The 26,310-nt window shown below is 46.1% G+C and overlaps 1 protein-coding gene across 6 annotated transcripts in view; it reads left to right on the top strand.

Moving 5' to 3' along the window:
• The window catches only part of LOC112219908 (rho GTPase-activating protein 29-like), an 88,721-nt gene that overhangs the window by 43,693 nt on the left and 18,718 nt on the right, over positions 1-26,310 (top strand). For all 6 annotated transcript variants that reach the window (XM_042329164.1, XM_042329163.1, XM_042329165.1 and 3 more), the window contains 10 exons: positions 5,879-6,028; positions 6,139-6,203; positions 6,376-6,486; positions 7,837-7,917; positions 9,130-9,285; positions 11,924-12,061; positions 12,264-12,436; positions 19,865-20,025; positions 22,638-22,769; positions 25,751-25,849. In XM_042329164.1, the coding sequence (XP_042185098.1) occupies positions 5,879-6,028; positions 6,139-6,203; positions 6,376-6,486; positions 7,837-7,917; positions 9,130-9,285; positions 11,924-12,061; positions 12,264-12,436; positions 19,865-20,025; positions 22,638-22,769; positions 25,751-25,849 (1,266 nt within the window). The remainder of the gene's footprint in view (positions 1-5,878; positions 6,029-6,138; positions 6,204-6,375; positions 6,487-7,836; positions 7,918-9,129; positions 9,286-11,923; positions 12,062-12,263; positions 12,437-19,864; positions 20,026-22,637; positions 22,770-25,750; positions 25,850-26,310) is intronic.

The raw sequence follows: 26,310 nt of genomic DNA, 5'->3' as shown, positions 1-26,310 counted from the left end.
TGTTTCTCTTTCTTCTTGTTTCTCTTCTTGTTTCTCTTGTTTCTTCTTCTTGTTTCTCTTCTTGTTTCTCTCTTCTTGTTTCTCTCTCCTTGTTTCTCTCTTCTTCTTGTTTCTCTCTTCTCCTTGTTTCTCTCTTCTTCTTGTTTCTCTCTTCTTGTTTCTTGTTTCTCTCTTCTTCTTGTTTCTCTCTCCTTGTTTCTCTCTTCTTGTTTCTCTCTTCTTGTTTCTCTCTTCTTCTTGTTTCTCTCTTCTTGTTTCTCTCTTCTTGTTTCTCTCTTCTTCTTGTTTCTCTCTTCTTGTTTCTCTCTTCTTGTTTTTTCTCTTGTTTCTCTCTTCTTGTTTCTCTCTTCTTGTTTCTCTCTTCTTCTTGTTTCTCTCTTCTTGTTTCTCTCTTCTTCTTGTTTCTCTCTTCTTCTTGTTTCTCTCTTCTTGTTTCTCTCTTCTTCTTGTTTCTCTCTTCTTCTTGTTTCTCTCTTCTTGTTTCTCTCTCTTCTTGTTTCTCTCTTCTTCTTGTTTCTCTCTTCTTGTTTCTCTCTTCTTGTTTCTCTCTTCTTGTTTCTCTCTTCTTGTTTCTCTTGTTTCTTCTTGTTTCTCTTCTTGTTTCTCTCTTCTTGTTTCTCTCTTCTTCTTGTTTCTCTCTTCTTCTTGTTTCTCTCTCTCTTGTTTCTCTCTTCTTCTTGTTTTCTCTCTTGTTTCTCTCTTCTTCTTGTTTCTCTCTTCTTGTTTCTCTCTTCTTCTTGTTTCTTCTCTCTTCTTCTTGTTTCTCTTTCTTGTTTCTCTTCTTGTTTCTTCTTCTTGTTTCTCTTCTCCTTGTTTCTCTCTTCTTCTTGTTTCTCTCTTCTTGTTTCTCTCTTCTTCTTGTTTCTCTTGTTTCTTCTTGTTTCTCTCTTGTTTTTCTCTCTTCTTGTTTCTCTCTTCTTGTTTTTCTTCTTGTTTTCTCTTGTTTCTTCTTCTTGTTTCTCTCTTCTTGTTTCTCTCTTCTTCTTGTTTTTCTCTCTTCTTGTTTCTCTCTTCTTGTTTCTCTCTTCTTGTTTCTCTCTTGTTTTCTTGTTTTGTTTCTCTTCTTCTTGTTTCTTCTTCTTCTCTCTCCTTGTTTCTCTCTTCTTGTTTCTCTCTTCTCTCTTGTTTTTCTCTCTTCTTGTTTCTCTTCTTCTTGTTTCTTCTTCTTGTTTCTCTCTTCTTCTTGTTTCTCTCTTCTTCTTGTTTTCTCTTCTTGTTTTCTCTTCTTCTTGTTTCTCTCTTCTTGTTTCTCTCTTCTTCTTGTTTCTCTCTTCTTCTCTCTTCTTGTTTTCTCTTCTTGTTTCTCTCTTCTTGTTTTTCTCTTCTTCTTCTTGTTTTCTCTTCTTCTTGTTTTCTCTTCTTGTTTCTCTCTTCTTCTTGTTTCTCTCTTCTTGTTTCTCTCTTCTTCTTGTTTTCTCTTCTTCTTGTTTCTCTCTTCTTGTTTCTCTCTTCTTCTTGTTTCTCTCTTCTTGTTTCTCTCTTCTTCTTGTTTCTCTCTTCTTGTTTCTCTCTTCTCCTTGTTTCTCTTCTTCTTGTTTCTCTCTTCTTGTTTCTCTCTTCTTCTTGTTTCTCTCTTCTTGTTTCTCTCTTCTTCTTGTTTCTCTCTTCTTGTTTCTCTCTTCTTGTTTCTCTCTCTCCTTGTTTCTCTCTTCTTCTTGTTTTTCTCTCTTCTTGTTTCTCTCTTCTTCTTGTTTCTTCTCTTCTTCTTGTTTCTCTCTTCTTCTTGTTTCTCTCTTCTTGTTTCTCTCTTCTTGTTTCTCTCTTCTTCTTGTTTCTCTCTTCTTCTTGTTTCTCTCTTGTTTCTCTCTCCTTGTTTCTCTCTCCTTGTTTCTCTCTCCTTGTTTCTCTCTCCTTGTTTCTCTCTTCTTGTTTCTCTCTTCTTGTTTCTCTCTTCTTCTTGTTTCTCTCTTCTTCTTGTTTCTCTCTTCTTCTTGTTTCTCTCTTGTTTCTCTCTTCTTGTTTCTCTCTTCTTCTTGTTTCTCTCTTGTTTCTCTCTTCTTCTTGTTTCTCTCTTCTTGTTTCTCTCTTCTCCTTGTTTCTCTCTTCTTGTTTCTCTCTTCTTGTTTCTCTCTCCTTGTTCTTCTCTTCTTGTTTCTCTCTTCTTGTTTCTCTCTTCTTGTTTCTCTCTTCTCCTTGTTTCTCTCTTCTTGTTTCTCTCTTCTCCTTGTTTCTCTCTTCTCCTTGTTTCTCTCTTCTCCTTGTTTCTCTCTTCTTGTTTCTCTCTCCTTGTTTCTCTCTTCTTGTTTCTCTCTTCTCCTTGTTTCTCTCTCCTTGTTTCTCTCTTCTTGTTTCTCTCTTCTTCTTGTTTCTCTCTTCCGTGTCCCAGCTGTAAACACACAGAAGAGGGTCACTAGACAGCCCACAGTGTGTTTACAGCTGGGACAGAAGAGGGCCACTAGACAGCCCACAGTGTGTTTACAGCTGTAGACAGAAGAGGGCCACTAGACAGCCCACAGTGTGTTTACAGCTGTAGACAGAAGAGGGTCACTAGACAGCCCACAGTGTGTTTACAGCTGTAGACAGAAGAGGGTCACTAGACAGCCCACAGTGTGTTTACAGCTGTAGACAGAAGAGGGTCACTAGACAGCCCACAGCGTGTTTACAGCTGTAGACAGAAGAGGGCCACTAGACAGCCCACAGCGTGTACAATATCCAGACTACTACATCTTGTTGGGTGGAGGTGTGGCCGGTCTGCCACGGCCCGTTTCATTTGGTATCTGTTGGGGACGGCTTTGGGCAGAATTCCATTCCCCCCTGGGTTGTGTTGTACCTGAGAGTACCGACAGAAAAAGAACGTCACGTTATGACTATACAGTGCCTTGCGAAAGTATTCGGCCCCCTTGAACTTTGCGACCTTTTGCCACATTTCAGGCTTCAAACATAAAGATATAAAACTGTATTTTTTTTGTGAAGAATCAACAACAAGTGGGACACAATCATGAAGTGGAACGACATTTATTGGATATTTCAAACTTGTTTAACAAAAAAAAGGGGCTTCCCAGCGAGGTCGGGGATTTCATTGGCCTTGTCAGGTGTGATTTTAGTTCTTCAATTGAAGTCGGAAGAGTACAGATCCTTCCCATTAGTTGTGTTGTACCTCGTTTCCCTCCTTCAGAGAACTGTAGTTATAGTGATAACGTTACGCTTTCAGTCCTGGGCTGTGCTGTAGGGGTTTCCTCCAAATAGCTGACATTCTTTAGCTGTTTAGAAATAGTTTTGTCTGAGAGATGGAAAACATGTGTTATCCACGTGGCACCCTGTTCCCTTCATCACGTGGTTCATAAAACAACATGTGTAGACTAACAGTGAAATGCTGACTGACTGGTCCTTGGTAAACAACAGGTGTAGACTAACAGTGATATGCTTGGTAAACAACAGGTGTGGACTAACAGTGAAATGCTGACTGACTGGTCCTTGGTAAACAACAGGTGTAGACTAACAGTGAAATGCTGACTGACTGGTCCTTGGTAAACAACAGGTGTAGACTAACAGTGAAATGCTGACTGACTGGTCCTTGGTAAACAACAGGTGTAGACTAACAGTGAAATGCTGACTGAAGGGTCCTTGGTAAACAACAGGTGTGGACTAACAGTGAAATGCTGACTGACTGGTCCTTGGTAAACAACAGGTGTAGACTAACAGTGAAATGCTGACTGAAGGGTCCTTGGTAAACAACAGGTGTAGACCAACAGTGAAATGCTGACTGAAGGGTCCTTGGTAAACAACAGGTGTAGACTAACAGTGAAATGCTGACTGATGGGTCCTTGGTAAACAACTGGTGTAGACTAACAGTGTAATGCTGACTGAAGGGTCCTTGGTAAACAACAGGTGTAGACTAACAGTGATATGCTTGGTAAACAACAGGTGTAGACTAACAGTGATATGCTGACTGAGAGGTCCTTGGTAAACAACAGGTGTGGACTAACAGTGAAATGCTGACTGAAGGGTCCTTGGTAAACAACAGGTGTATACTAACAGTGATATGCTGACTGATGGGTCCTTGGTAAACAACTGGTGTAGACTAACAGTGAAAGGCTGACTGATGGGTCCTTGGTAAACAACAGGTGTACACCAACAGTGAAAGGCTGACTGAAGGGTCCTTGGTAAACAACAGGTGTAGACTAACAGTGAAATGCTGACTGAAGGGTCCTTGGTAAACAACAGGTGTAGACTAACAGTGAAATGCTGACTGACTGGTCCTTGGTAAACAACAGGTGTAGACTAACAGTGAAATGCTGACTGACTGGTCCTTGGTAAACAACAGGTGTAGACTAACAGTGAAATGCTGACTGAAGGGTCCTTGGTAAACAACAGGTGTAGACTAACAGTGAAATGCTGACTGAAGGGTCCTTGGTAAACAACAGGTGTGGACTAACAGTGTAATGCTGACTGAAGGATCCTTGGTAAACAACAGGTGTAGACTAACAGTGAAATGCTGACTGAAGGGTCCTTGGTAAACAACAGGTGTAGACTAACAGTGAAATGCTGACTGAAGGGTCCTTGGTAAACAACAGGTGTAGACTAACAGTGATATGCTGACTGACTGGTCCTTGGTAAACAACAGGTGTACACCAACAGTGTAATGCTGACTGAAGGGTCCTTGGTAAACAACAGGTGTAGACTAACAGTGAAATGCTGACTGAAGGGTCCTTGGTAAACAACAGGTGTAGACTAACAGTGAAATGCTGACTGACTGGTCCTTGGTAAACAACAGGTGTACACCAACAGTGGTAAGCCTAGTGGCCCTTTTAGAGTGTAGGGTGTAGAGGCGGCAGGGTAGCCTAGTGGTTAGAGTGTAGGGTGTAGAGGCGGCAGGGTAGCCTAGTGGTTAGAGTGTAGAGGCGGCAGGGTAGCCTAGTGGTTAGAGTGTAGAGGCGGCAGGGTAGCCTAGTGGTTAGAGTGTAGAGGCGGCAGGGTAGCCTAGTGGTTAGAGTGTAGAGGCGGCAGGGTAGCCTAGTGGTTAGAGTGCAGAGGCGGCAGGGTAGCCTAGTGGTTAGAGTGCAGAGGCGGCAGGGTAGCCTAGTGGTTAGAGTGCAGAGGCGGCAGGGTAGCCTAGTGGTTAGAGTGTAGGGCGGCAGGGTAGCCTAGTGGTTAGAGTGTAGAGGCGGCAGGGTAGCCTAGTGGTTAGAGTGTAGAGGCGGCAGGGTAGCCTAGTGGTTAGAGTGTAGGGGCGGCAGGGTAGCCTAGTGGTTAGAGTGTAGGGTGTAGAGGCGGCAGGGTAGCCTAGTGGTTAGAGTATAGAGGCGGCAGGGTAGCCTAGTGGTAGTCTAGTGGTTAGAGTGCAGAGGCGGCAGGGTAGCCTAGTGGTTAGAGTGCAGAGGCGGCAGGGTAGCCTAGTGGTTAGAGTGTAGAGGCGGCAGGGTAGCCTAGTGGTTAGAGTGTAGAGGCGGCAGGGTAGCCTAGTGGTTAGAGTGTAGGGGCGGCAGGGTAGCCTAGTGGTTAGAGTGTAGAGGCGGCAGGGTAGCCTAGTGGTTAGAGTGTAGAGGCGTCAGGGTAGCCTAGTGGTTAGAGTGTAGAGTGTAGAGGCGGCAGGGTAGCCTAGTGGTTAGAGTATAGAGGCGGCAGGGTGGCCTAGTGGTTAGAGTGTAGAGGCGGCAGGGTAGCCTAGTGTTTAGAGTGTAGAGGTGGCAGGGTAGCCTAGTGGTTAGAGTGTTGGACTAGTAACCGGAAGGTTGCAAGTTGCAATTTCAAACCCCCGAGCTGACAAGGTACAAATCTGTCATTCTGCCCCTGAACAGGCAGTTAACCCACTGTTCCTAGGCCGTCATTGAAAATAAGAATTTGTTCTTAACTGACTTGCCTAGTTAAATAAAGGTAAAATCAAATAAATAAATAAAATCTTCTCCGTCCTACCTTGATCCTCCTATTACCTCTCCAGGCCCAGAGGTGGCGTTGTCTAAAGAGGAGGAGGTTGCCGTGATCCTGCAGAAGAATGACAGCGGGGTGGAGTCAGCTCTGCTCTATGCCAAGGCCTGGTCCAAGTACACCAAGGATCTGCTGGCCTGGGTCGACAAACGCCTGGGACTGGGTTAGTTAGACGCGCACAAACGCAAGCGCGCATACAGACACACACATATCCCCACAACCAACAATCCAATCACACATTCACACTGACTTATCTGCTATGTCTTCCCCCAGACATTGAATGTGCCAAAAGTTATGCCAAAATGGCAGAATCTGCAAAGACGCTCGCGAGTCAACAGGTAATATTTTTTGACTGATTTTAACCATAGTCACACAAACACATACCACAGACATAAAATGTAAGCTTCAAAATTGAACACAGGTTAACTCTCCTGAACTCACAGTGCACACATCAACATCAACATAGAATGTGACTACTAATATGTTTCCGTATGTTCGTCTGGCCCACAGGACTACATGCCGTTCAGAGATATCTATATTTCTACGTTTAAGAATGACATTGAGTACAGCCAACTCCTCCTGCAGACTGCCACTGCCCTGCAGACCAACAAATTCATACAGGTACGAATGACAGTCTTTATAGGGGTCAGTGACAGTCTTTATAGGGGTCAGTGACAGTCTTTATAGGGGTCACTGACAGTCTTTATAGGGGTCAGTGACAGTCTTTATAGGGGTCAGTGACAGTCTTTATAGGGGTCAGTGACAGTCTTTATAGGGGTCAACGACAGTCTTTATAGGGTCAGTGAAAGTCTTTATAGGGGTCAACGACGGTCTTTATAGGGGTCAGTGACAGTCTTTATAGGGGTCAGTAACAGTCTTTATAGGGGTCAGTGCCAGTCTTTATAGGGGTCAGTGACAGTCTTTATAGGGGTCAGTGACAGTCTTTATAGGGGTCAGTGACAGTCTTTATAGGGGTCAGTGACAGTCTTTATAGGGGTCAACGACAGTCTTTATAGGGGTCAGTGACAGTCTTTATAGGGGCCAGTGATAGTCTTTATAGGGGTCAGTGACAGTCTTTATAGGGGTCAGTGACAGTCTTTATAGGGGTCAGTGACAGTCTTTATAGGGGTCAACGACAGTCTTTATAGGGGTCAGTGACAGTCTTTATAGGGGTCAGTGATAGTCTTTATAGGGGTCAGTGACAGTCTTTATAGGGGTCAACGACAGTCTTTATAGGGGTCAGTGACAGTCTTTATAGGGGTCAATGACAGTCTTTATAGGGGTCAGTGACAGTCTTTATAGGGGTCAGTGACAGTCTTTATAGGGGGGTCAATGACAGTCTTTATAGGGGTCAGTGACAGTCTTTATAGGGGTCAGTGACAGTCTTTATAGGGGTCAGTGACAGTCTTTATAGGGGTCAGTGACAGTCTTTATATGGGTCAATGACAGTCTTTATAGGGGTCAGTGACAGTCTTTATAGGGGTCAGTGACAGTCTTTATAGGGGGCAGTGACAGTCTTTATAGGGGTCAGTGACAGTCTTTATAGGGGTCAACGACAGTCTTTATAGGGGTCAGTGACAGTCTTTATAGGGGTCAATGACAGTCTTTATAGGGGTCAGTGACAGTCTTTATAGGGGTCAGTGACAGTCTTTATAGGGGTCAGTGACAGTCTTTATAGGGGTCAGTGACAGTCTTTATAGGGGTCAGTGACAGTCTTTATAGGGGGCAGTGACAGTCTTTATAGGGGTCAGTGATAGTCTTTATAGGGGTCAGTGACAGTCTTTATAGGGGTCAGTGACAGTCTTTATAGGTGCCAACAGAACTTCAAGACTCACAATCAGGTAGCGAATGATCTTGTCTCTGACAAGGCAACAATGTATCATTTGGGTTCAAAGTAATTTGTGGGAAAGTGATGTGATATAATGGAATGTACACTATACTATAGTTGGTGCCTCTTTGTGCGTCCTGTAGCCGCTGTTGTCCAGAAAGACTGAGCTGGACAGACTGAGGAAAGACCTCAAGGAGCAGTGGCAGAGAGAACAGAAGAAAATGGTATGTGAGACTTCTGTCCCTCTGCTGTTTTCTCTGTGTCTGTGCCTGTATCCTCCCTATAACACACCTGTGTACCTGTATCCTCCCTATAACACACCTGTCTACCTGTATCCTCCCTATAACACACCTGTGTACCTGTATCCTCCCTATAACACACCTGTCTACCTGTATCCTCCCTATAACACACCTGTGTACCTGTATCCTCCCTATAACACACCTGTGTACCTGTATCCTCCCTATAACACACCTGTCTACCTGTATCCTCCCTATAACACACCTGTGTACCTGTATCCTCCCTATAACACACCTGTGTACCTGTATCCTCCCTATAACACACCTGTCTACCTGTATCCTCCCTATAACACACCTGTCTACCTGTATCCTCCCTATAACACACCTGTCTACCTGTATCCTCCCTATAACACACCTGTCTACCTGTATCCTCCCTATAACACACCTGTCTACCTGTATCCTCCCTATAACACACCTGTCTACCTGTATCCTCCCTATAACACACCTGTCTACCTGTATCCTCCCTATAACACACAGTGTGTCTACCTGTCCACCTGTATCCTCCCTATAACACACCTGTCTACCTGTATCCTCCCTATAACACACCTGTCTACCTGTATCCTCCCTATAACACACCTGTCTACCTGTATCCTCCCTATAACACACCTGTCTACCTGTATCCTCCCTATAACACACCTGTCTACCTGTATCCTCCCTATAACACACAGTGTGTCTACCTGTCCACCTGTATCCTCCCTATAACACAGTCTGTCTACCTATCCACCAATATCCTCCCTATAAAACACCTGTCCACCTGTATCCTCCCTATAACACACAGTGTCTACCTGTATCCTCCCTATAACACACCTGTCTACCTGTATCCTCCCTATAACACACCTGTCCACCTGTATCCTCCCTATAACACACAGTGTATCTACCTGTCCACCTGTATCCTCCCTATAACACACAGTGTGTCTACCTGTCCACCTGTATCCTCCCTATAACACACAGTCTGTCTACCTGTCCACCTGTATCCTCCCTATAACACACCTGTCTACCTGTATCCTCCCTATAACACACCTGTCCACCTGTATCCTCCCTATAACACACAGTGTGTCTACCTGTCCACCTGTATCCTCCCTATAACACACAGTGTGTGTACTTCTCTCACCTGACTGTATCCTCCCCTCTCCTCCTTAGCAAGAGTCCGAGGCGGCTCTGCGTAAGGCTCGGTGGACCCAGGTCCAGAGGAGAGACGAGTACCACAAGGCCCAGTCCTCAGCCAGCCGCTCCCAGGAGGAACAGTCCAAACAGCTGGACAAGAAGAGGAAACTGGAAGAGGAGGCTCTTCAGAAGGTATGAGAGGAGGAATATACTGATGTTTAATGAGCTGAAATAAAACATCCCAGAAATGCTCCATACGCACCAAAATCTTTTCTTCTCTCATATGTTTTGCACAAATTTGTTTACATATTCTGTTAGTGAGTATTTCTCCTTTGCCAAGATAATTAATCCACCTGACAGGTGCAGCATATCAAGAAGCTGATTAAACAGTATGATAATTACATAGTGTGCTTGGGGACAATAAAAGGCCACTCTAAAATGTGCAGTTTTGCCACAGAAGTCTCAAGTTTTGAGGGAGCGTGCAATTGGCATGCTGACTCCAGACATGTTGCCAGAGAATTGAATGTTCATTTTTCTACCATAAGCCGCCTCCAACGTCGTTTTGGAGAATTTGGAAGTACGTCCAACCGGCCTCACAACCGCAGACCGTGTATAATCACACGAGCTCAGGACCTCCACATCCGGCTTCTCCACCTGTGGGATCGTCTGAGACCAGCCACCCGGACATCTGATTAAACTGTGGGTTTACACAACCGAAGTATTTCTGCACAAACGGTCAGAAACCGTCTCAGGGAAGATCATCCGCCTGCTCATCATCCTCACCAGGGTGTTGACCCAACTGACTGCAGGTCGGCATCAAAACCCGACTTCAGTGGGCAAATGCTCCCCTTCGATGGCCACTGGCAAGCTGGAGAATTGGGCTCTTTAGGGATGAATCCCGGTTTCTACTGTACCGGGCAGATTGCAGACAGTGCGTACGGCATCGTGTGGGCGAGCGGTTTGCTGATGTCAATGTTGTGAACAGAGCGCCGCATGGTGGCGGTGGGGATATGGTATGGTGCAGGCATAAGCTACGGACAACAAACACAATTTCATTTGATCAATGGCAATTTCAATGCCATTCAGTGACGAGATCATGAGGCCCATTGTTGTGCCATTCACCCACCACCATCACGGCCCCATGTCGCAAGGATCTGTACACAATTCCTGGAAGCTGTAAATGTCCCAGTTCTTCCATGGCCTGCATACTCACCAGACATGGCACCCATTGAGCATGTTTGGGATGCTCTGGATCGACGTGTATGACAGTGTGCTCCAGTTCCCTACAATATCCAACAAATTCGCACAGCCATTGAAGAGGAGTGGGACAACATTCCACAGGCCACAATCAACAGCCTGATCAACTCTATGTGAAGGAGATGTGTCATGCTGCATGAGACAAATGGTCACACTAGATACTGACTGGTTTTCTGATCCACGCCCCTACCTTTTTTTAAGGTATCTGTGACCAACAGATGCATATCATGTCATGTGGAATCCATAGATTAGGGTGTTCAAACTTTTTGGATTAAGGGCCACATCGGGATTTTGAAGTTCCAGGGAGTTCTGCATTTTTTGGGGGACCAATTGTTTGTTCAAATCAATTTGCGAAGGCCTCCCGAGTGGCACAACGGTCTAAGGCACTGCATCGCAGTGCTTGAGGCAGCACTACAGACCCGGGTTCGATCCCAGGCTGTGTCAAAGCTGGCCGTGACTGGGAGACCCATGAGGCGGCGCACAATTGGCCCAGCATCGTCCGGGTTAGTAGAGGGTTTGGCAGGCCGAGATTTCCTCGTCCCATCGCTCTCTAGTGACTCCTGTGGCGGGCCGGGTCCGTTCACGCTGACACGGTCGCCAGGTGTACAGTGTTTTCCTCCCAGGTTAATCGAGCAGTGTGTCGGGAAGCAGTGCGGTTAGGTCGTGTTTAACAGGTGAGATAGATCCACACTCACTCAGATAATAACAGGTTATGCCATTCCTCTCTCTACCAGTACAGAGCCTGTTATTCCCCTCTCTCTCTCTCTCTCTCTCGCTCTCTCTCTCTCTCTCTCTCTCTCTCTCTCTCTCTCTCTCTCTCAGGCTGAGGATGCCAGACCAGTACAGAGCCTGTTATTCTCCTCCTCTCTCTCTCTCTCTCTCTTCTCTCTCTCTCTCTCTCTCTCTCTCTCTCTCTCTCTCAGGCTGAGGATGCCAGACCAGTACAGAGCCTGTTATTCTCCTCTCTCTCGCTCTCTCTCTCTCTCTCTCGCTCTCTCTCCCTCTCTCTCTCTCTCTCTCTCTCTCTCTCTCAGGCTGAGGATGCCAGACCAGTACAGAGCCTGTTATTCCCCTCTCTCTCTCTCTTCTCTCTCTCTCTCTCTCTCTCAGGCTGAGGATGCCAGACCAGTACAGAGCCTGTTATTCCCCTCTCTCTCTCTTCTCTCTCTCTCTCTCTCTCTCTCTCTCTCTCTCTCTCAGGCTGAGGATGCCAGACCAGTACAGAGCCTGTTATTCTCCTCTCTCTCTCTCTCTCTCTCTCTCTCTCTCTCTCTCTCTCTCTCTCTCTCTCTCTCTCTCTCTCTCCTCTCTCTCTCAGGCTGAGGATGCCAGACCAGTACAGAGTCTGTTATTCTCTCTCTCTCTCTCTCTCTCTCTCTCTCTCTTTCTCTCTCTCTCTCTCTCTCTCTCTCTCTCAGGCTGAGGATGCCAGACCAGTACAGAGTCTGTTATTCTCTCTCTCTCTCTCTCTCTCTCTCTCTCTCTCTCTCAGGCTCTCTCTCTCTCTCTCTCAGGCTGAGGATGCCAGACCAGTACAGAGTCTGTTAATTCCCCCTCTCTCTCTCTCTCTCAGGCTGAGGATGCCAGAGACCAGTACAGATCCTGTGTAACTGATGCAGGGGCCAGGAGGGCAGAGCTGGCCAGCACCAAGACAGACATCCTCACTCAGATCAGAGAACTGGTGACTCAGTGTGACCTCACACTCAAAGCTGTAAGTTATAGTCTCTTCAGAGTATCAGGAGCCAGGCTTGACATGAGTATAGCTCCAGAGTTTATGTGACTGAATGTGCTAAAAATGGGTCTGTATATAAGGGTGTCATATATAAACATTGTCCAATGTTGTTGTTGTTCTTTTTAAATAATCCTATTTGAAAGCATTCTAACTTTCCCCCTCTCCCTCCCTCTTTCTCCAGGTGACAGTCAATTGGCTCCAGCTGCAGCAGGCCCAGACCGTGCCTCTCCCTGGCCACTACCAGGCCCTGTGTGAAAACGCGAAGATGTACGAGCCTGGACAGAGATACGCAGAGTTTGTCAGAAATCTTCCCAAAGATCAGATACACATGGAGTCCTTCTCCGTTGATGAACGGTTAGTCGACTTATACTCACTTACATACTTAGGCTTCGTCTCAAATGGCATTGGAAAGACCTCAAAGACATCGCCAGTACAATAAATATAGATTTGTGCTCCATTTAGATTTTTTGGGGGACTTACAAGTCCTACGTCAAGGTTCACTGAGAGAGAATAACACAAGCCATAGGGGCATTTGGAACAACCATTTTAAAACAACAACTAAAGGTCAAAAGTCATTGTTTTGTTTTCGTCAAGTCCTAACGTTTAACCAGCTGTTTCATTACAGTTTCACTTTTGTGTTTTTTTTGCTCGAGATACAAACAGAATCGGAGAGAAAATGAAAACAGTTTCAGTTTGATTGTGGACTGGCGCCTTTTCCCTCATCAACTCCCATTGTCTTCATGTTATGTTACTGTCTATGTGCAGTAGTACTGACTTCTCACAAAGAGTAACACTATGAGACAGAGAGAGAAAGAGATAGAAGGGGTGTGAGGGGTTTGGGGGAGAAGGACAGAGGGAGAGAGAGTAAGGAGAGAGAGTAAGGAGAGAGAGAGTAAGGAGAGAGAGAGTAAGGAGAGAGAGAGTAAGGAGAGAGAGAGTAAGGAGAGAGAGAGTAAGGAGAGGGAATAAGGGGAGAGAGAGTAAGGGAGAGAGTAAGGAGAGAGAGTAAGGAGAGAGAGTAGGAGAGGGAATCAGAGTAAGGGAGAGAGAGTAAGGAGAGAGAGTAAGAGAGGGAATAAGGGGAGAGAGAGTAAGGGAGAGAGTAAGGGAGAGAGTAAGAGAGAGAGTAGGGAGAGGGAATAAGGGGGAGAGAGTAAGGGGAGAGAGAGTAAGGAGGAGAGTAAGGAGAGGGAATAAGGGGAGAGAGAGTAAGGGGAGAGAGTAAGAGAGAGAGTAAGGAGAGAGAGTAGGGAGAGGGAATAAGGGAGAGAGAGTAAGGGGAAGAGTAAGGAGAGAGAGTAAGGAGAGAGAGTAGGGAGAGGAATAAGGAGAGAGAGTAAGGGGAGAGAGAGTAAGGGGAGAGAGTAAGGAGAGAGAGTAAGGAGAGAGAGTAAGGGAGAGAGAGTAAGGAGAGAGAGTAAGGAGAGGGAATAAGGGGAGAGAGAGTAAGGGAGAGAGTAATGAGAGAGAGTAAGGGAGAGAGTAAGGAGAGAGAGTAGGAGAGGGAATAAGGGGAGAGAGAGTAAGGGAGAGAGAGTAAGGAGAGAGAGTAAGGAGAGGGAATAAGGGGAGAGAGAGTAAGGGGAGAGAGTAAGGAGAGAGAGTATTGAGAGAGAGTAGGGAGAGGAATAAGGGGAGAGAGAGTGGGAGACGAGTCTAAGGAGAGTAAGGAGAGGGAATAAGGGAGAGAGAGTAAGAGAGGAGTAAGGAGAGAGAGTAAGGAGAGAGAGTAGGGAGAGGGAATAAGGAGAGAGAGTAAGAGAGAGAGTAAGGGGAGAGAGTAAGGAGAGAGAGTAAGAGAGAGAGTAGGGAGAGGGAATAAGGGGAGAGAGAGTAAGGGGAGAGAGTAAGGAGAGAGAGTAAGGAGAGGGAATAAGGGAGAGAGAGTAAGGGGAGAGAGTAAGGAGAGAGAGTAAGGAGAGAGAGTAGGGAGAGGGAATAAGGGGAGAGAGAGTAAGGGGAGAGAGTAAGGAGAGAGAGTAAGGAGAGAGAGTAGGGAGAGGGAATAAGGGGGAGAGAGAGTAAGGGGAGAGAGTAAGGGAGAGAGTAAGGAGAGAGAGTAAGGGGAGAGAGAGTAAGGAGAGAGAGTAAGGAGAGGGAATAAGGGGAGAGAGAGTAAGGGAGAGAGTAAGGAGAGAGAGTAAGGAGAGAGAGTAGGGAGAGGGAATAAGGGGAGAGAGAGTAAGGGGAGAGAGAGTAAGGAGAGAGAGTAAGGAGAGGGAATAAGGGGAGAGAGAGTAAGGGGAGAGAGTAAGGAGAGAGAGTAAGGAGAGAGAGTAGGGAGAGGGAATAAGGGAGAGAGAGTAAGGGGAGAGAGTAAGGAGAGAGAGTAAGGAGAGGGAATAAGGGAGAGAGAGTAAGGAGAGAGAGTAAGGAGAGAGTAAGGAGAGAGAGTAGGGAGAGGGAATAAGGGGAGAGAGAGTAAGGAGAGAGAGTAAGGAGAGAGAGTAAGGAGAGAGAGTAGGGAGAGGGAATAAGGAGAGAGAGTAAGGGGAGAGAGAGTAAGGAGGAGAGTAAGGAGAGAGAGTAAGGAGAGGGAATAAGGGGAGAGAGAGCCAGAGTAAGAGAAGTGAGAGAGAGTAGGAGAGGGAATAAGGGGAGAGAGAGTAAGGGGAGAGAGTAAGGAGAGAGAGTAAGGAGAGAGAGTAGGGAGAGGGAATAAGGAGAGAGAGTAAGGAGAGAAGTAAGAGAGAGAAGTAGGGAGAGGGAATAAGGGGAGAGAGAGTAAGGAAGAGAGTAATGAGAGAGAGTAAGGAGAGAGAGTAGGGAGAGGGAATAGAGAGTAAGGAGAAGATTCTAAAGGAGAGAGAGTAAGGAGAGGGAATAAGGGAGAGAGCTAAGGGAGAGAGTAAGGAGAGAGAGTAAGGAGGAGAGTAGGGAGAGGGAATAAGGGAGAGAGAGTAGGGGAGAGAGAGTAAGGAGAGAGAGTAAGGAGAGGGAATAAGAGAGAGAGTAAGGAGAGAGAGTAAGGAGAGAGAGTAAGGAGAGAGAGTAAGGGGAGAGAGAGTAAGGAGAGAGAGTAAGGAGAGGGAATAAGGGAGAGAGAGTAAGGGGAGAGAGTAAGAGAGAGATAAGGAGAGAGAGTAGGGAGAGGGAATAAGGGGAGAGAGAGTAAGGGGAGAGAGAGTAAGGAGAGAGAGTAAGGAGAGGGAATAAGGGAGAGAGAGTAAGGAGAGAGTAAGGAAGAGAGTAAGGAGAGAGAGTAGGGAGAGGGAATAAGGGGAGAGAGAGTAAGGGGAGAGAGAGTAAGGAGAGAGAGTAAGGAGAGGGAATAAGGGGAGAGAGAGTAAGGAGAGAGAGTAAGGAGAGAGAGTAAGGAGAGAGAGTAGGAGAGGGAATAAGGGGAGAGAGAGTAAAGAGAGAGTAAGGAGAGAGAGTAAGGAGAGAGAGTAGGGAGAGGGAATAAGGGGAGAGAGAGTAAGGGAGAGAGAGTAAGGAGAGAGAGTAAGGAGAGAGAGTAAGGAGAGGGAATAAGGGAGAGAGAGTAAGGGGAGAGAGTAAGGAGAGAGAGTAAGGAGAGAGAGTAGGGAGAGGGAATAAGGGGAGAGAGAGTAAGGGGAGAGAGTAAGGAGAGAGAGTAAGGAGAGAGAGTAGGGAGAGGGAATAAGAGAGAGAGTAAGGAGAGAGAGTAAGAGAGAGAGTAGGGAGAGGGAATAAGGGGAGAGAGAGTAAGGAGAGAGAGTAAGGAGAGAGAGTAAGAGAGAGAGTAGGGAGAGGGAATAAGGGAGAGAGAGTAAGGGAGAGAGTAAGGAGAGAGAGTAAGGAGAGAGAGTAAGGAGAGGGAATAAGGGGAGAGAGAGTAAGGGGAGAGAGTAAGGAGAGAGAGTAAGGAGAGAGAGTAAGGAGAGAGAGTAAGGAGAGAGAGTAAGGAGAGAGAGTAGGGAGAGGGAATAAGGGAGAGAGAGTGTAAGGGAGGGAGAGCGAGTAGGGAGAGTGAGTGAGTTAGGGAGAGTGAGTGAGTGAGTTAGGGAGAGTGAGTGAGTGAGTTAGGGAGAGTGAGTGAGTGAGTTAGGGAGAGTGAGTGAGTTAGGGAGAGTGAGTGAGTTAGGGAGAGAGAGCGAGTTAGGGAGATAGTAGTAGGGAGAGTGAGTTAGGGAGGGAGAGCGAGTAGGGAGAGTGAGTGAGTTAGGGAGAGTGAGTGAGTGAGTTAGGGAGAGTGAGTGAGTGAGTTAGGGAGAGTGAGTGAGTGAGTTAGGGAGAGTGAGTGAGTTAGGGAGAGTGAGTGAGTTAGGGAGAGAGAGCGAGTTAGGGAGATAGTAGTAGGGAGAGTGAGTTAGGGAGGGAGAGCGAGTAGGGAGAGAGAGTAGTAGGGCGAGAGAGTAGGGAGGGAGAGCGAGTAGCGAGAGAGAGAGAGTAGTAAGGGAGAGTTGAATGCGAGCCCTTCCTGAGGAAATAACTGTGGAGAGCACTGAATGTAGCACGGTAGATTGAGTGTGGGATTCTGGCTCAGCGTTTTGAACTAGCTCAAAAAGTTCAGCGCTCTGCTTGAGTGATTAAATCAATGTTTCTTAAAGGGAACATGTATGTCCAATACCGGTCAAAAGTTTTAGAACACATTCAAGGGTTTTTCTTCATTTTTACTATTTTCTACATTGTAGAATAATAAAACTGGAATCATGTAGTAACCCAAAAAGTGTTAAACAAATCCAAATATATTTTATATTTGAGATTCTTCCAAGTAGCCACCCTTTGCCTTGATGACAGCTTTACACACTCTTGGCATTCTCTCAACCAGCTTCATAAGGTAGTCACCTGGAATGCATTTCAATTAACAGGTGTGCCGTCTTAAAAGTACATTTATGGAATTTCTTTCCTTCTTAATGCGTTTGAGCCAATCAGTTGTGTTGTGACAAGGTAGGGGTGGTATACAGAAGAGAGTCCTATTTGGTAAAAGACCAAGATCATTAGCGTTACCAGCCTCAGAATTTGCAACAACTAAAGCAGGAAGTACCAGTGACTCTGGGGTCTATAAAAAAAATGGTCAGATGAAGCAGATGCTAAACTACAGGACACACTGATCTAAAGGGTAGAGCAGCTGCTTTCAAGAAGTTGGACTCTAACCCTGATGCTTATAAGAAATCCCGCTATGCCCTCTGACGAACCATCAAACAGGCAAAGAGTCAATACAGGACTAAGATTGAATCATACTACACCGGCTCCGACGCTTGTCGGATGTGTCAGGGCTTTCAAACTATTAAAGACTGCAAAGGAAAGCACAGCCGCGAGCTGCCCAGTGACACAAGCCTACCAGATGAGCTAAATGAGTAACATGCTCACTTCAAGGCAAGCAACACTGAAGCATGCATGAGAGCACCAGCTGTTCCAAAACAACTGTGTGATCCCACTCTCCATAGCCGACGTGAGTAAGACCTTTAAACAGGTCAACATTCACAAGGCCGCAAGCGAGACGGATTACCAGGACGTATTCTCAGAGCATGCACTGACCAACTGGCAAGTGTCTTCACTGACATTTTCAACCTCTCCCTGTCCGAGTCTGTAATACTAATATGTTTCAAGCAGACCACCATAGTCCCTGGGCCCAAGAACACCAAGGTAACCTGCCTAAATGACTACCCTTGTCCCGTCTCTGCAACTCCCATACCGACTCGGGAGAGTCGACAGTCGAGAGTCAATGCTTCCTCTGAAACACGGCACTGCCAAGCCGCACTGCTTTTTTACACACTGCTCACTTAACCAGGAATCCAGCCACACAAAGGACATGAGGAAGGAAGGAAACACCGTACAGCGTGCATGCGCCCGGCCTACCACAGGGGTCTCTAGAGCACGATGGGACAAGAACATTCCTTCCCCTAACCCGGATGACACTGGGCCAATTGTGTGCCGGTGGGCGGCCGGCTGCGACACAACCTGGGATCGAACCCTGGGTTTAAAGGGACGCTTATAGCACTGCGATGCAGTGCCTTAGACCGCGGCTCCACTCGGGAGGCCCTGTAAATTAGGTATTTCTGTTTCTATTGTGATGTCATTATGGGGTATTGTGACATCATTATAGGGTATTGTGACGTCATTATGGGGTATTGTGATGTCATTATGGGGTATTGTGATGTCATTATGGGGTATTTTGTGTAGATTGATGAGGGGAAAAGGTTGCAACGTAACAAAATGTGGAAAAAGTCAAGGGGTCTGAATACTTTCCGAATGCACTGTACAAGCCAGGGTATTCCTCATCCTGTTGTTGTTGCTGCTGTTGGGAGGCCTGTGGGCGTCCTAGGGGGAAATAGTCTCAAACTGTTTGGACACGACAGACAGAAGTTGGCAGATGGGCTGTATCGACTTCAGACGAGTCCCAAGGGTTCGTAAAGCAGGTCAAACCATTTCGCGACCTGACGATTTTGTGAGAAGACAGATTTGGTCTGACAAACAAACTTTCACCGCAGATGCTAAAATGTGACAAAGGCGGATAGAAACGCATTCAATGCAAAAAAAAATACAAAGAAATATCTCTACCTTAAACTGACACATGTTTATGGGAATTTTCTTATTATGCTAATTTGATTTCAGTGGGGGCACGGCCATCGTCCTTGGGTGGGCTAAACTTGCCCCTCCAAGTTAATATTTAACAGTCTGTCTGCCTCCCCCTCCAGGTTAATATTTAACAGTCTGTCTGCCCCTCCAAGTTAATATTTAACAGTCTGTCTGCCCCTCCAAGTTAATATTTAACAGTCTGTCTGCCCCTCCAAGTTAATATTTAACAGTCTGTCTGCCCCTCCAAGTTAATATTTAACAGTCTGTCTGCCCCTCCAGGTTAATATTTAACAGTCTGTCTGCCCCTCAGGTTAATATTTAACAGTTGCCCCTATTTAACAGTCTGTCTGCCTCTGTCTGCCCCTCCAAGTTAATATTTAACAGTCTGTCTGCCCCTCCAGGTTAATATTTAACAGTCTGTCTGCCCCTCCAGGTTAATATTTAACAGTCTGTCTGCCCCTCCAAGTTAATATTTAACAGTCTGTCTGCCTCCCCCTCCAAGTTAATATTTAACAGTCTGTCTGCCCCTCCAAGTTAATATTTAACAGTCTGTCTGCCCCTCCAAGTTAATATTTAACAGTCTGTCTGCCTCCCCTCCAGGTTAATATTTAACAGTCCCCTCCAGGTTAATATTTAACAGTCTGTCTGCCCCTCCAGGTTAATATTTAACAGTCTGTCTGCCCCTCCAGGTTAATATTTAACAGTCTGTCTGCCTCCTCCTCCAGGTTAATATTTAACAGTCTGTCTGCCTCCTCCTCCAGGTTAATATTTAACAGTCTGTCTGCCTCCTCCTCCAGGTTAATATTTAACAGTCTGTCTGCCTCCCCCTCCAGGTTAATATTTAACAGTCTGTCTGCCCCTCCAGGTTAATATTTAACAGTCTGTCTGCCCCTCCAGGTTAATATTTAACAGTCTGTCTGCCCCCTCCAGGTTAATATTTAACAGTCTGTCTGCCTCCTCCTCCAGGTTAATATTTAACAGTCTGTCTGCCTCCTCCTCCAGGTTAATATTTAACAGTCTGTCTGCCTCCTCCTCCAGGTTAATATTTAACAGTCTGTCTGCCTAACAGTCCCCTCCAGGTTAATATTTAACAGTCTGTCTGCCTCCTCCTCCAGGTTAATATTTAACAGTCTGTCTGCCTCCCCTCCAGGTTAATATTTAACAGTCTGTCTGCCTCCCCTCCAGGTTAATATTTAACAGTCTGTCTGCAGTCTGCCCCTCCAGGTTAATATTTAACAGTCTGTCTGCCTCCTCCTCCAGGTTAATATTTAACAGTCTGTCTGCCTCCTCCTCCAGGTTTCCTGTGTTCAGCAAGCGTTCAACGGGCAGCACCAGTTCCCATAGTAACCTGTCCCAGGTGTCCCTCATCTCCGGTGACGTCCTGAGTGGCGACGAGGTGGATAGTCCTCTGGGGTCACGACCTGGGGAAGGGTCCAACAGCGCCACAGACATACAAGGTACAGAGACACAGTCAGACAATAGTAGTAAACAAAACCTCTACCACTACCCAACACAAGGTACAGTACCTCTACCCAACACAACACAAGGTACAGTACCTCTACCCAACACAACACAAGGTACAGTACCTCTACCCAACACAACACAAGGTACAGTACCTCTACCCAACACAACACAAGGTACAGTACCTCTACCCAACACAAGGTACAGTACCTCTACCCAACACAATACAAGGTACAGTACCTCTACCCAACACAAGGTACAGTACCTCTACCCAACACAATACAAGGTACAGTACCTCTACCAAACAACACAAGGTACAGTACACAAGGTCTACAACACAACACACAACACAAGGTACAGTACCTCTACCCAACACAACACAAGGTACAGTACCTCTACCCAACACAATACAAGGTACAGTACCTACCCAACACAAGGTACAGTACCTCTACCCAACACAACACAAGGTACAGTACCTCTACCCAACACAACACAAGGTACAGTACCTCTACCCAACACAAGGTACAGTACCTCCCAACACAAGGTACAGTACACAACACAAGGTACAGTACCTCTACCCAACACAAGGTACAGTACCTCTACCCAACACAAGGTACAGTACAAGGTACAGTACCTCTACCCAACACAATACAAGGTACAGTACCTCTACCAACACAACACAAGGTACCCAACACAACACAACAGTACCTCTACCCAACACAATACAAGGTACAGTACCTCTACCCAACACAACACAAGGTACAGTACCTCTACCCAACACAAGGTACAGTACAAGGTACAGTACCTCTACCCAACACAACACAAGGTACAGTACCTCTACCCAACACAACACAAGGTACAGTACCTCTACCCAACACAACACAAGGTACAGTACCTCTACCCAACACACCCAACACAAGGTACAGTACCTCTACCCAACACACAGGTACCCAACACAAGGTACACCTCTACCCAACACAACACACAAGGTACAGTACCTCTACCCAACACAATACAAGGTACAGTACCTCTACCCAACACAACACAAGGTACAGTACCTCTACAACACAACACAACACAAGGTACAGTACCTCTACCCAACACAAGGTACAGTACCTCTACCCAACACAACACAAGGTACAGTACCTCTACCCAACACAACACAAGGTACAGTACCTCTACCCAACACAAGGTACAGTACCTCTACCCAACACAACACAAGGTACAGTACCTCTACCCAACACAACACAAGGTACAGTACCTCTACCCAACACAACACAAGGTACAGTACCTCTACCCAACACAACACAAGGTACAGTACCTCTACCCAACACAAGGTACAGTACCTCTACCCAACACAACACAAGGTACAGTACCTCTACCCAACACAACACAAGGTACAGAACCTCTACACAACACATACCACTACAATACAAGGTACAGGTACCTCTACCCAACACACACAAGGTACATACCTCTACTGTAGCCAGACAGTTGGTATCTGTAGCCAGACAGTTGGTACTGTAGCCAGACAGTTGGTATGCTGTAGCCAGACAGTTGGTATACTGTAGCCAGACAGTTGGTATGCTGTAGCCAGACTGTAGCCAGACAGTTGGTATGCTGTAGCCAGACAGTTGGTATGCTGTAGCCAGACAGTTGGTATGCTGTAGCCAGACAGTTGGTATACTGTAGCCAGACAGTTGGTATACTGTTTTGCAGACAGTTGGTATGCTGTAGCCAGACAGTTGGTATACTGTAGCCAGACAGTTGGTATACTGTAGCCAGATAGTTGGTATGCTGTAGCCAGACAGTTGGTATGCTGTAGCCAGACAGTTGGTATACTGTAGCCAGACAGTTGGTATGCTGTAGCCAGACAGTTGGTATACTGTAGCCAGACAGTTGGTATACTGTAGCCAGACTGTAGCCAGACAGTTGGTATACTGTAGCCAGACAGTTGGTATACTGTAGCCAGACAGTTGGTATACTGTAGCCAGACTGTAGCCAGACAGTTGGTATACTGTAGCCAGACTGTAGCCAGACAGTTGGTATGCTGTAGCCAGACAGTTGGTATGCTGTAGCCAGACTGTGGCCAGACAGTTGGTATACTGTAGCCAGACAGTTGGTATACTGTAGCCAGACAGTTGGTATACTGTAGCCAGACAGTTGGTATACTGTAGCCAGACAGTTGTCCCGGAGCAGGTCAGGTGAGGATAGGGCGATTATAACATTTGTTTTTCTGTCTGCTTGTTTGGAAGCGCCCGTTAGTAAGCGTTTTACTGTTCGTCTACACCTGTTGTTTACAAAGCATGTGACAAGTAAGATTAGGGCATAAACTGTCCATGACTCTGATTGGCCAAATCCAAATGAACCCGTACACACAAGAAATGTTATGATACACAGGGTTCTCGCCAGGATGTTTTAACAAGGAGGTGCTGCTGACTGGCTGGGGAGGGGGCATTTCCTGTCATCTAGAGCAAATATTTGTATCTTAGAGAACCTGATGGCCAATTACCATATTGCTAATACCTATCTCTCTCTTTCTCTTCCTCTCCTATCGCTTCTCTCTTTCCTCCCCTCTTGTCTCTCAACTCGGTTCTCTCTCCTCCAGGTCTGAGAGGGGGACAGGGCCCGTTGAGAGCCTGGGCATCAGGTGTCCAGGACAGGGGGATGTGTAGTGACTCAGAGAGTGCTGGAGGCAGCAGTGAGTCCCAATCCATGGACTCTCCTACAGCGAGCCCAGGTAAAAACATGAACCAACACAACACCAGACAATAACATGAACCAACACAACACCAGATATGAACATGAACCAACACAACACCAGATAGAACATGAACCAACACAACACCAGATAAGAACATGAACCAACACAACACCAGATAAGAACATGAACCAACACAACACCAGGTAAGGGAACACGACACAGCCCAGCACTGGCCTTATCAGTAGGGCCCAATAGTTTCTGCTGACCATGTGACCTCACTAGGAACAACTCCAGGCCCTATTTATAGCCTTCTGGTCAGGCTCCTTAGATGTGCACATCGTCCACTGCTCCCCAGTATACTACTCGCCAATGTCCAGTCTCTTGACAACAAGGTAGACGAAATTCGAGGAAGGGTTGCCTTTCAGAGAGACATCAGAGATTGTAACATTGGTCCTGGTCAGTTCCTGGATGGGAGACCAGATGCTGCTGGAAGTTGTGTTGAAGGGCCCGTAGGAGGCACTCTTTCCTCTGGTCTAAAAAAAATATCCAAATACCCCAGGGCAGTGATTGGGGACACTGCCCTGCGTAGGGTGCCGTCTTTCAGATGGGACGTTAAACGGGTGTCCTGACTCTCTGAGGTCATTAAAGATCCCATGGCACTTATCGTAACAGTAAGGGTGTTAACCCCGGTGTCCTGGCTAAATTCACAATCTGACCCTCAAACCATCACGGTCACCTAATAATCCCCAGTTTACAATTGGCTCATTCATCCCCCTCGTCTCCCCTGTAACTATTCCCCAGGTCGTTGCTGCAAATTCCAGACTAAAAACCTTCTTTGCTCGCTTTGAGGATAATACAGTGCCACCATCGCGGCCCGCTAACAAGGATTGCGCCTCTCCTTCTCCGTGACCGACGTGAGAAAAACATTTGAACGTGTTAACCCTCGCAAGGCTGCTGGCCCAGATGGCATCCCAAGCCGTGTCCTCAGAGCATGTGCAGACCAGCTGGCTGGTGTGTTTACGGACATATTCAATCGCTCCCTATCCCAGTCTGCTGTTCCCACATGCTTCAAGATGGCTACCATTGTTCCTGTACCCAAGAAGGCAAAGATAACTGAAATAAATTACTATCGCCCCATAGCACTCACCTCTGTCATCATGAAGTGCAACTCAATCATCAAGTTCGCAGATGACACAACAGTAGTGGGCTTGATTACCAACAACGACGAGACAGCCTACAGGGAGGAGGTGAGGGCACTCGGAGTGTGGTGGGTGGAACCCTAACCCTCTCACTCAACATCAACAAAACAAAGGAGATGCTCATGGACTTCAGGCAACAGCAGAGGGAGCACATCCCTATCCACATCGACGGGACAGCAGTGGAGAAGGTGGAAAGTTCAACGACAAACTGAAATGGTCCCCTCACACTGACAGTGTGGTGAAGAAGGCGCAGCAGCGTCTCTTCAACCTCGGGAGGCTGAAGAAATTTGGCTTGTCACCCAAAACCCTGACTAACATTTACAGATGCACAATCGAGAGCATGCTGTCGTTCTGTATCACAGCCTGGTACGGCAACCACAAGGCTCTCCTGAGGATGGTACGGTCTTCATAACGCATCACTGGGGGCAAACTACCTGCCCTCCATGACACCTATAGCACCCGATGTCACAGGAAGGTCAAGAAGATCATCAAGGACATCAACCACCCGAGCCACTGCCTGTTCACCCCGTTACCATCCAGAAGGCGAGGTCAGTACAGGTGCATCAAAGCTGGGACCGAGAGACTGAAAAACAGCTTCTATCTCAAGGCCATCAGACTGCTAAACAGCCATCACTAGCCCAGAGAGGCTGCTGCCTTCATGGAGACCCAATCACTAGCCACTTTAACAAATGGATCACTAGTCACTTTAATGCCACTTTAAATAATGCCACTTTAATAATGTTTACATATCTTACATTACTCATATCACATGTATATACTGTATTTTATAACATCTATTGCACCTTGCCTATGCCCAGATGTGTGTGTATTAGGTAGTTGTTGAGGAATTGTTAGGTTACTTGTTAGATATTACTGCACTGTCGGAACTAGAAGCGCACGCATTTCACTAAACTCGCATTAACATCTGCTAACCATGTGACCAATAACATCTGCTAACCATGTGTATGTTACCAATAACATCTGCTAACCATGTGTATGTTACCAATAACATCTGCTAACCATGTGACCAATAACATCTGCTAACCATGTGACCAATAACATCTGCTAACCTTGTGACCAATAACATCTGCTAACCACGTGACCAATAACATCTGCTACCCATGTGACCAATAACATCTGCTAACCTTGTGACCAATAACATCTGCTACCCATGTGACCAATAACATCTGCTACCCATGTGACCAATAACATCTGCTACCCATGTGACCAATAACATCTGCTAACCATGTGACCAATAACATCTGCTAACCTTGTGACCAATAACATCTGCTAACCACGTGACCAATAACATCTGCTACCCATGTGACCAATAACATCTACTAACCATGTGTATGTGACCAATAACATCTGGTAACCATGAGACCAATAACATTTGCTAACCATGTGACCAATAACATCTGCTAACCATGTGACCAATACCATCTGCTAACCATGTGTATGTGACCAATATCATCTGCTAACCATGTGTATGTTACCAATAACATCTGCTAACCACGTGACCAATAACATCTGCTAACCATGTGTACGTGACCAATAACATCTGCTAACCATGTGACCAATAACATCTGCTAACCACGTGACCAATAACATCTGCTAACCACGTGACCAATAACATCTGCTAACCACGTGACCAATAACATCTGCTAACCACGTGACCAATAACATCTACTAACCACATGACCATTAACATGTTTTTAGATTTGATGTTTAATCTGTGTTTTCAGTGTTAAATGAGTGGTTTCCACTATAGAGTTCCACGTATGATGTTTGAGGAAGTGTTTTACTTCCTGCTCTCAGGTGACTTTAAACGCAGACTACCCAGAACCCCCTCCACTGGCACTATGTCCTCGGCAGACGACCTCGATGAGAGACAGCCACCTTCACCCTCAGACAATGGTAAGAGAGAGAGAGAGACTGTCTGTCTAAAGAGCTGTCATTAATACAGCCAAGGTCTGAAGTTGTTCTGGTCAGTTTTGGTGTGTGCGTCTGTGTGTATCTCTGCATGTGTGAGGACCGGTGAGCTTCAACCCTCACACAAAATGTTTTTTTTTTTTGTTTGTTTTTTTACTCTGCACAGCTGTAGGGATGAGGTGTGTTGGTTTTGGCTTGCGGCCACAGCTAGCTAGTTCCTGTCTTTAGCCTGAACTCTCTCCCTGTAGGGGAATGTGTTATTTTTTGATCAACTCTTTGTTGTTCGAGGCATCAGGGACTTCTGCTACTGTTAAAACCAACTCAATACCACCACTAATCCTCTCTGGGTTATTATTAATGTGGATATTCAATTATAAGGACAATTAATTAATATGATTAGATCAATGGAGGTTGTTGGAATATTTCTGTAAAGTTGTTCTGAATGT

The sequence above is a fragment of the Oncorhynchus tshawytscha genome, linkage group LG10 (genome assembly GCF_018296145.1).
Source record: "Oncorhynchus tshawytscha isolate Ot180627B linkage group LG10, Otsh_v2.0, whole genome shotgun sequence".
Classification (NCBI taxonomy): domain Eukaryota; kingdom Metazoa; phylum Chordata; class Actinopteri; order Salmoniformes; family Salmonidae; genus Oncorhynchus; species Oncorhynchus tshawytscha.
This window is presented reverse-complemented; position numbering and strand designations above follow the sequence as displayed.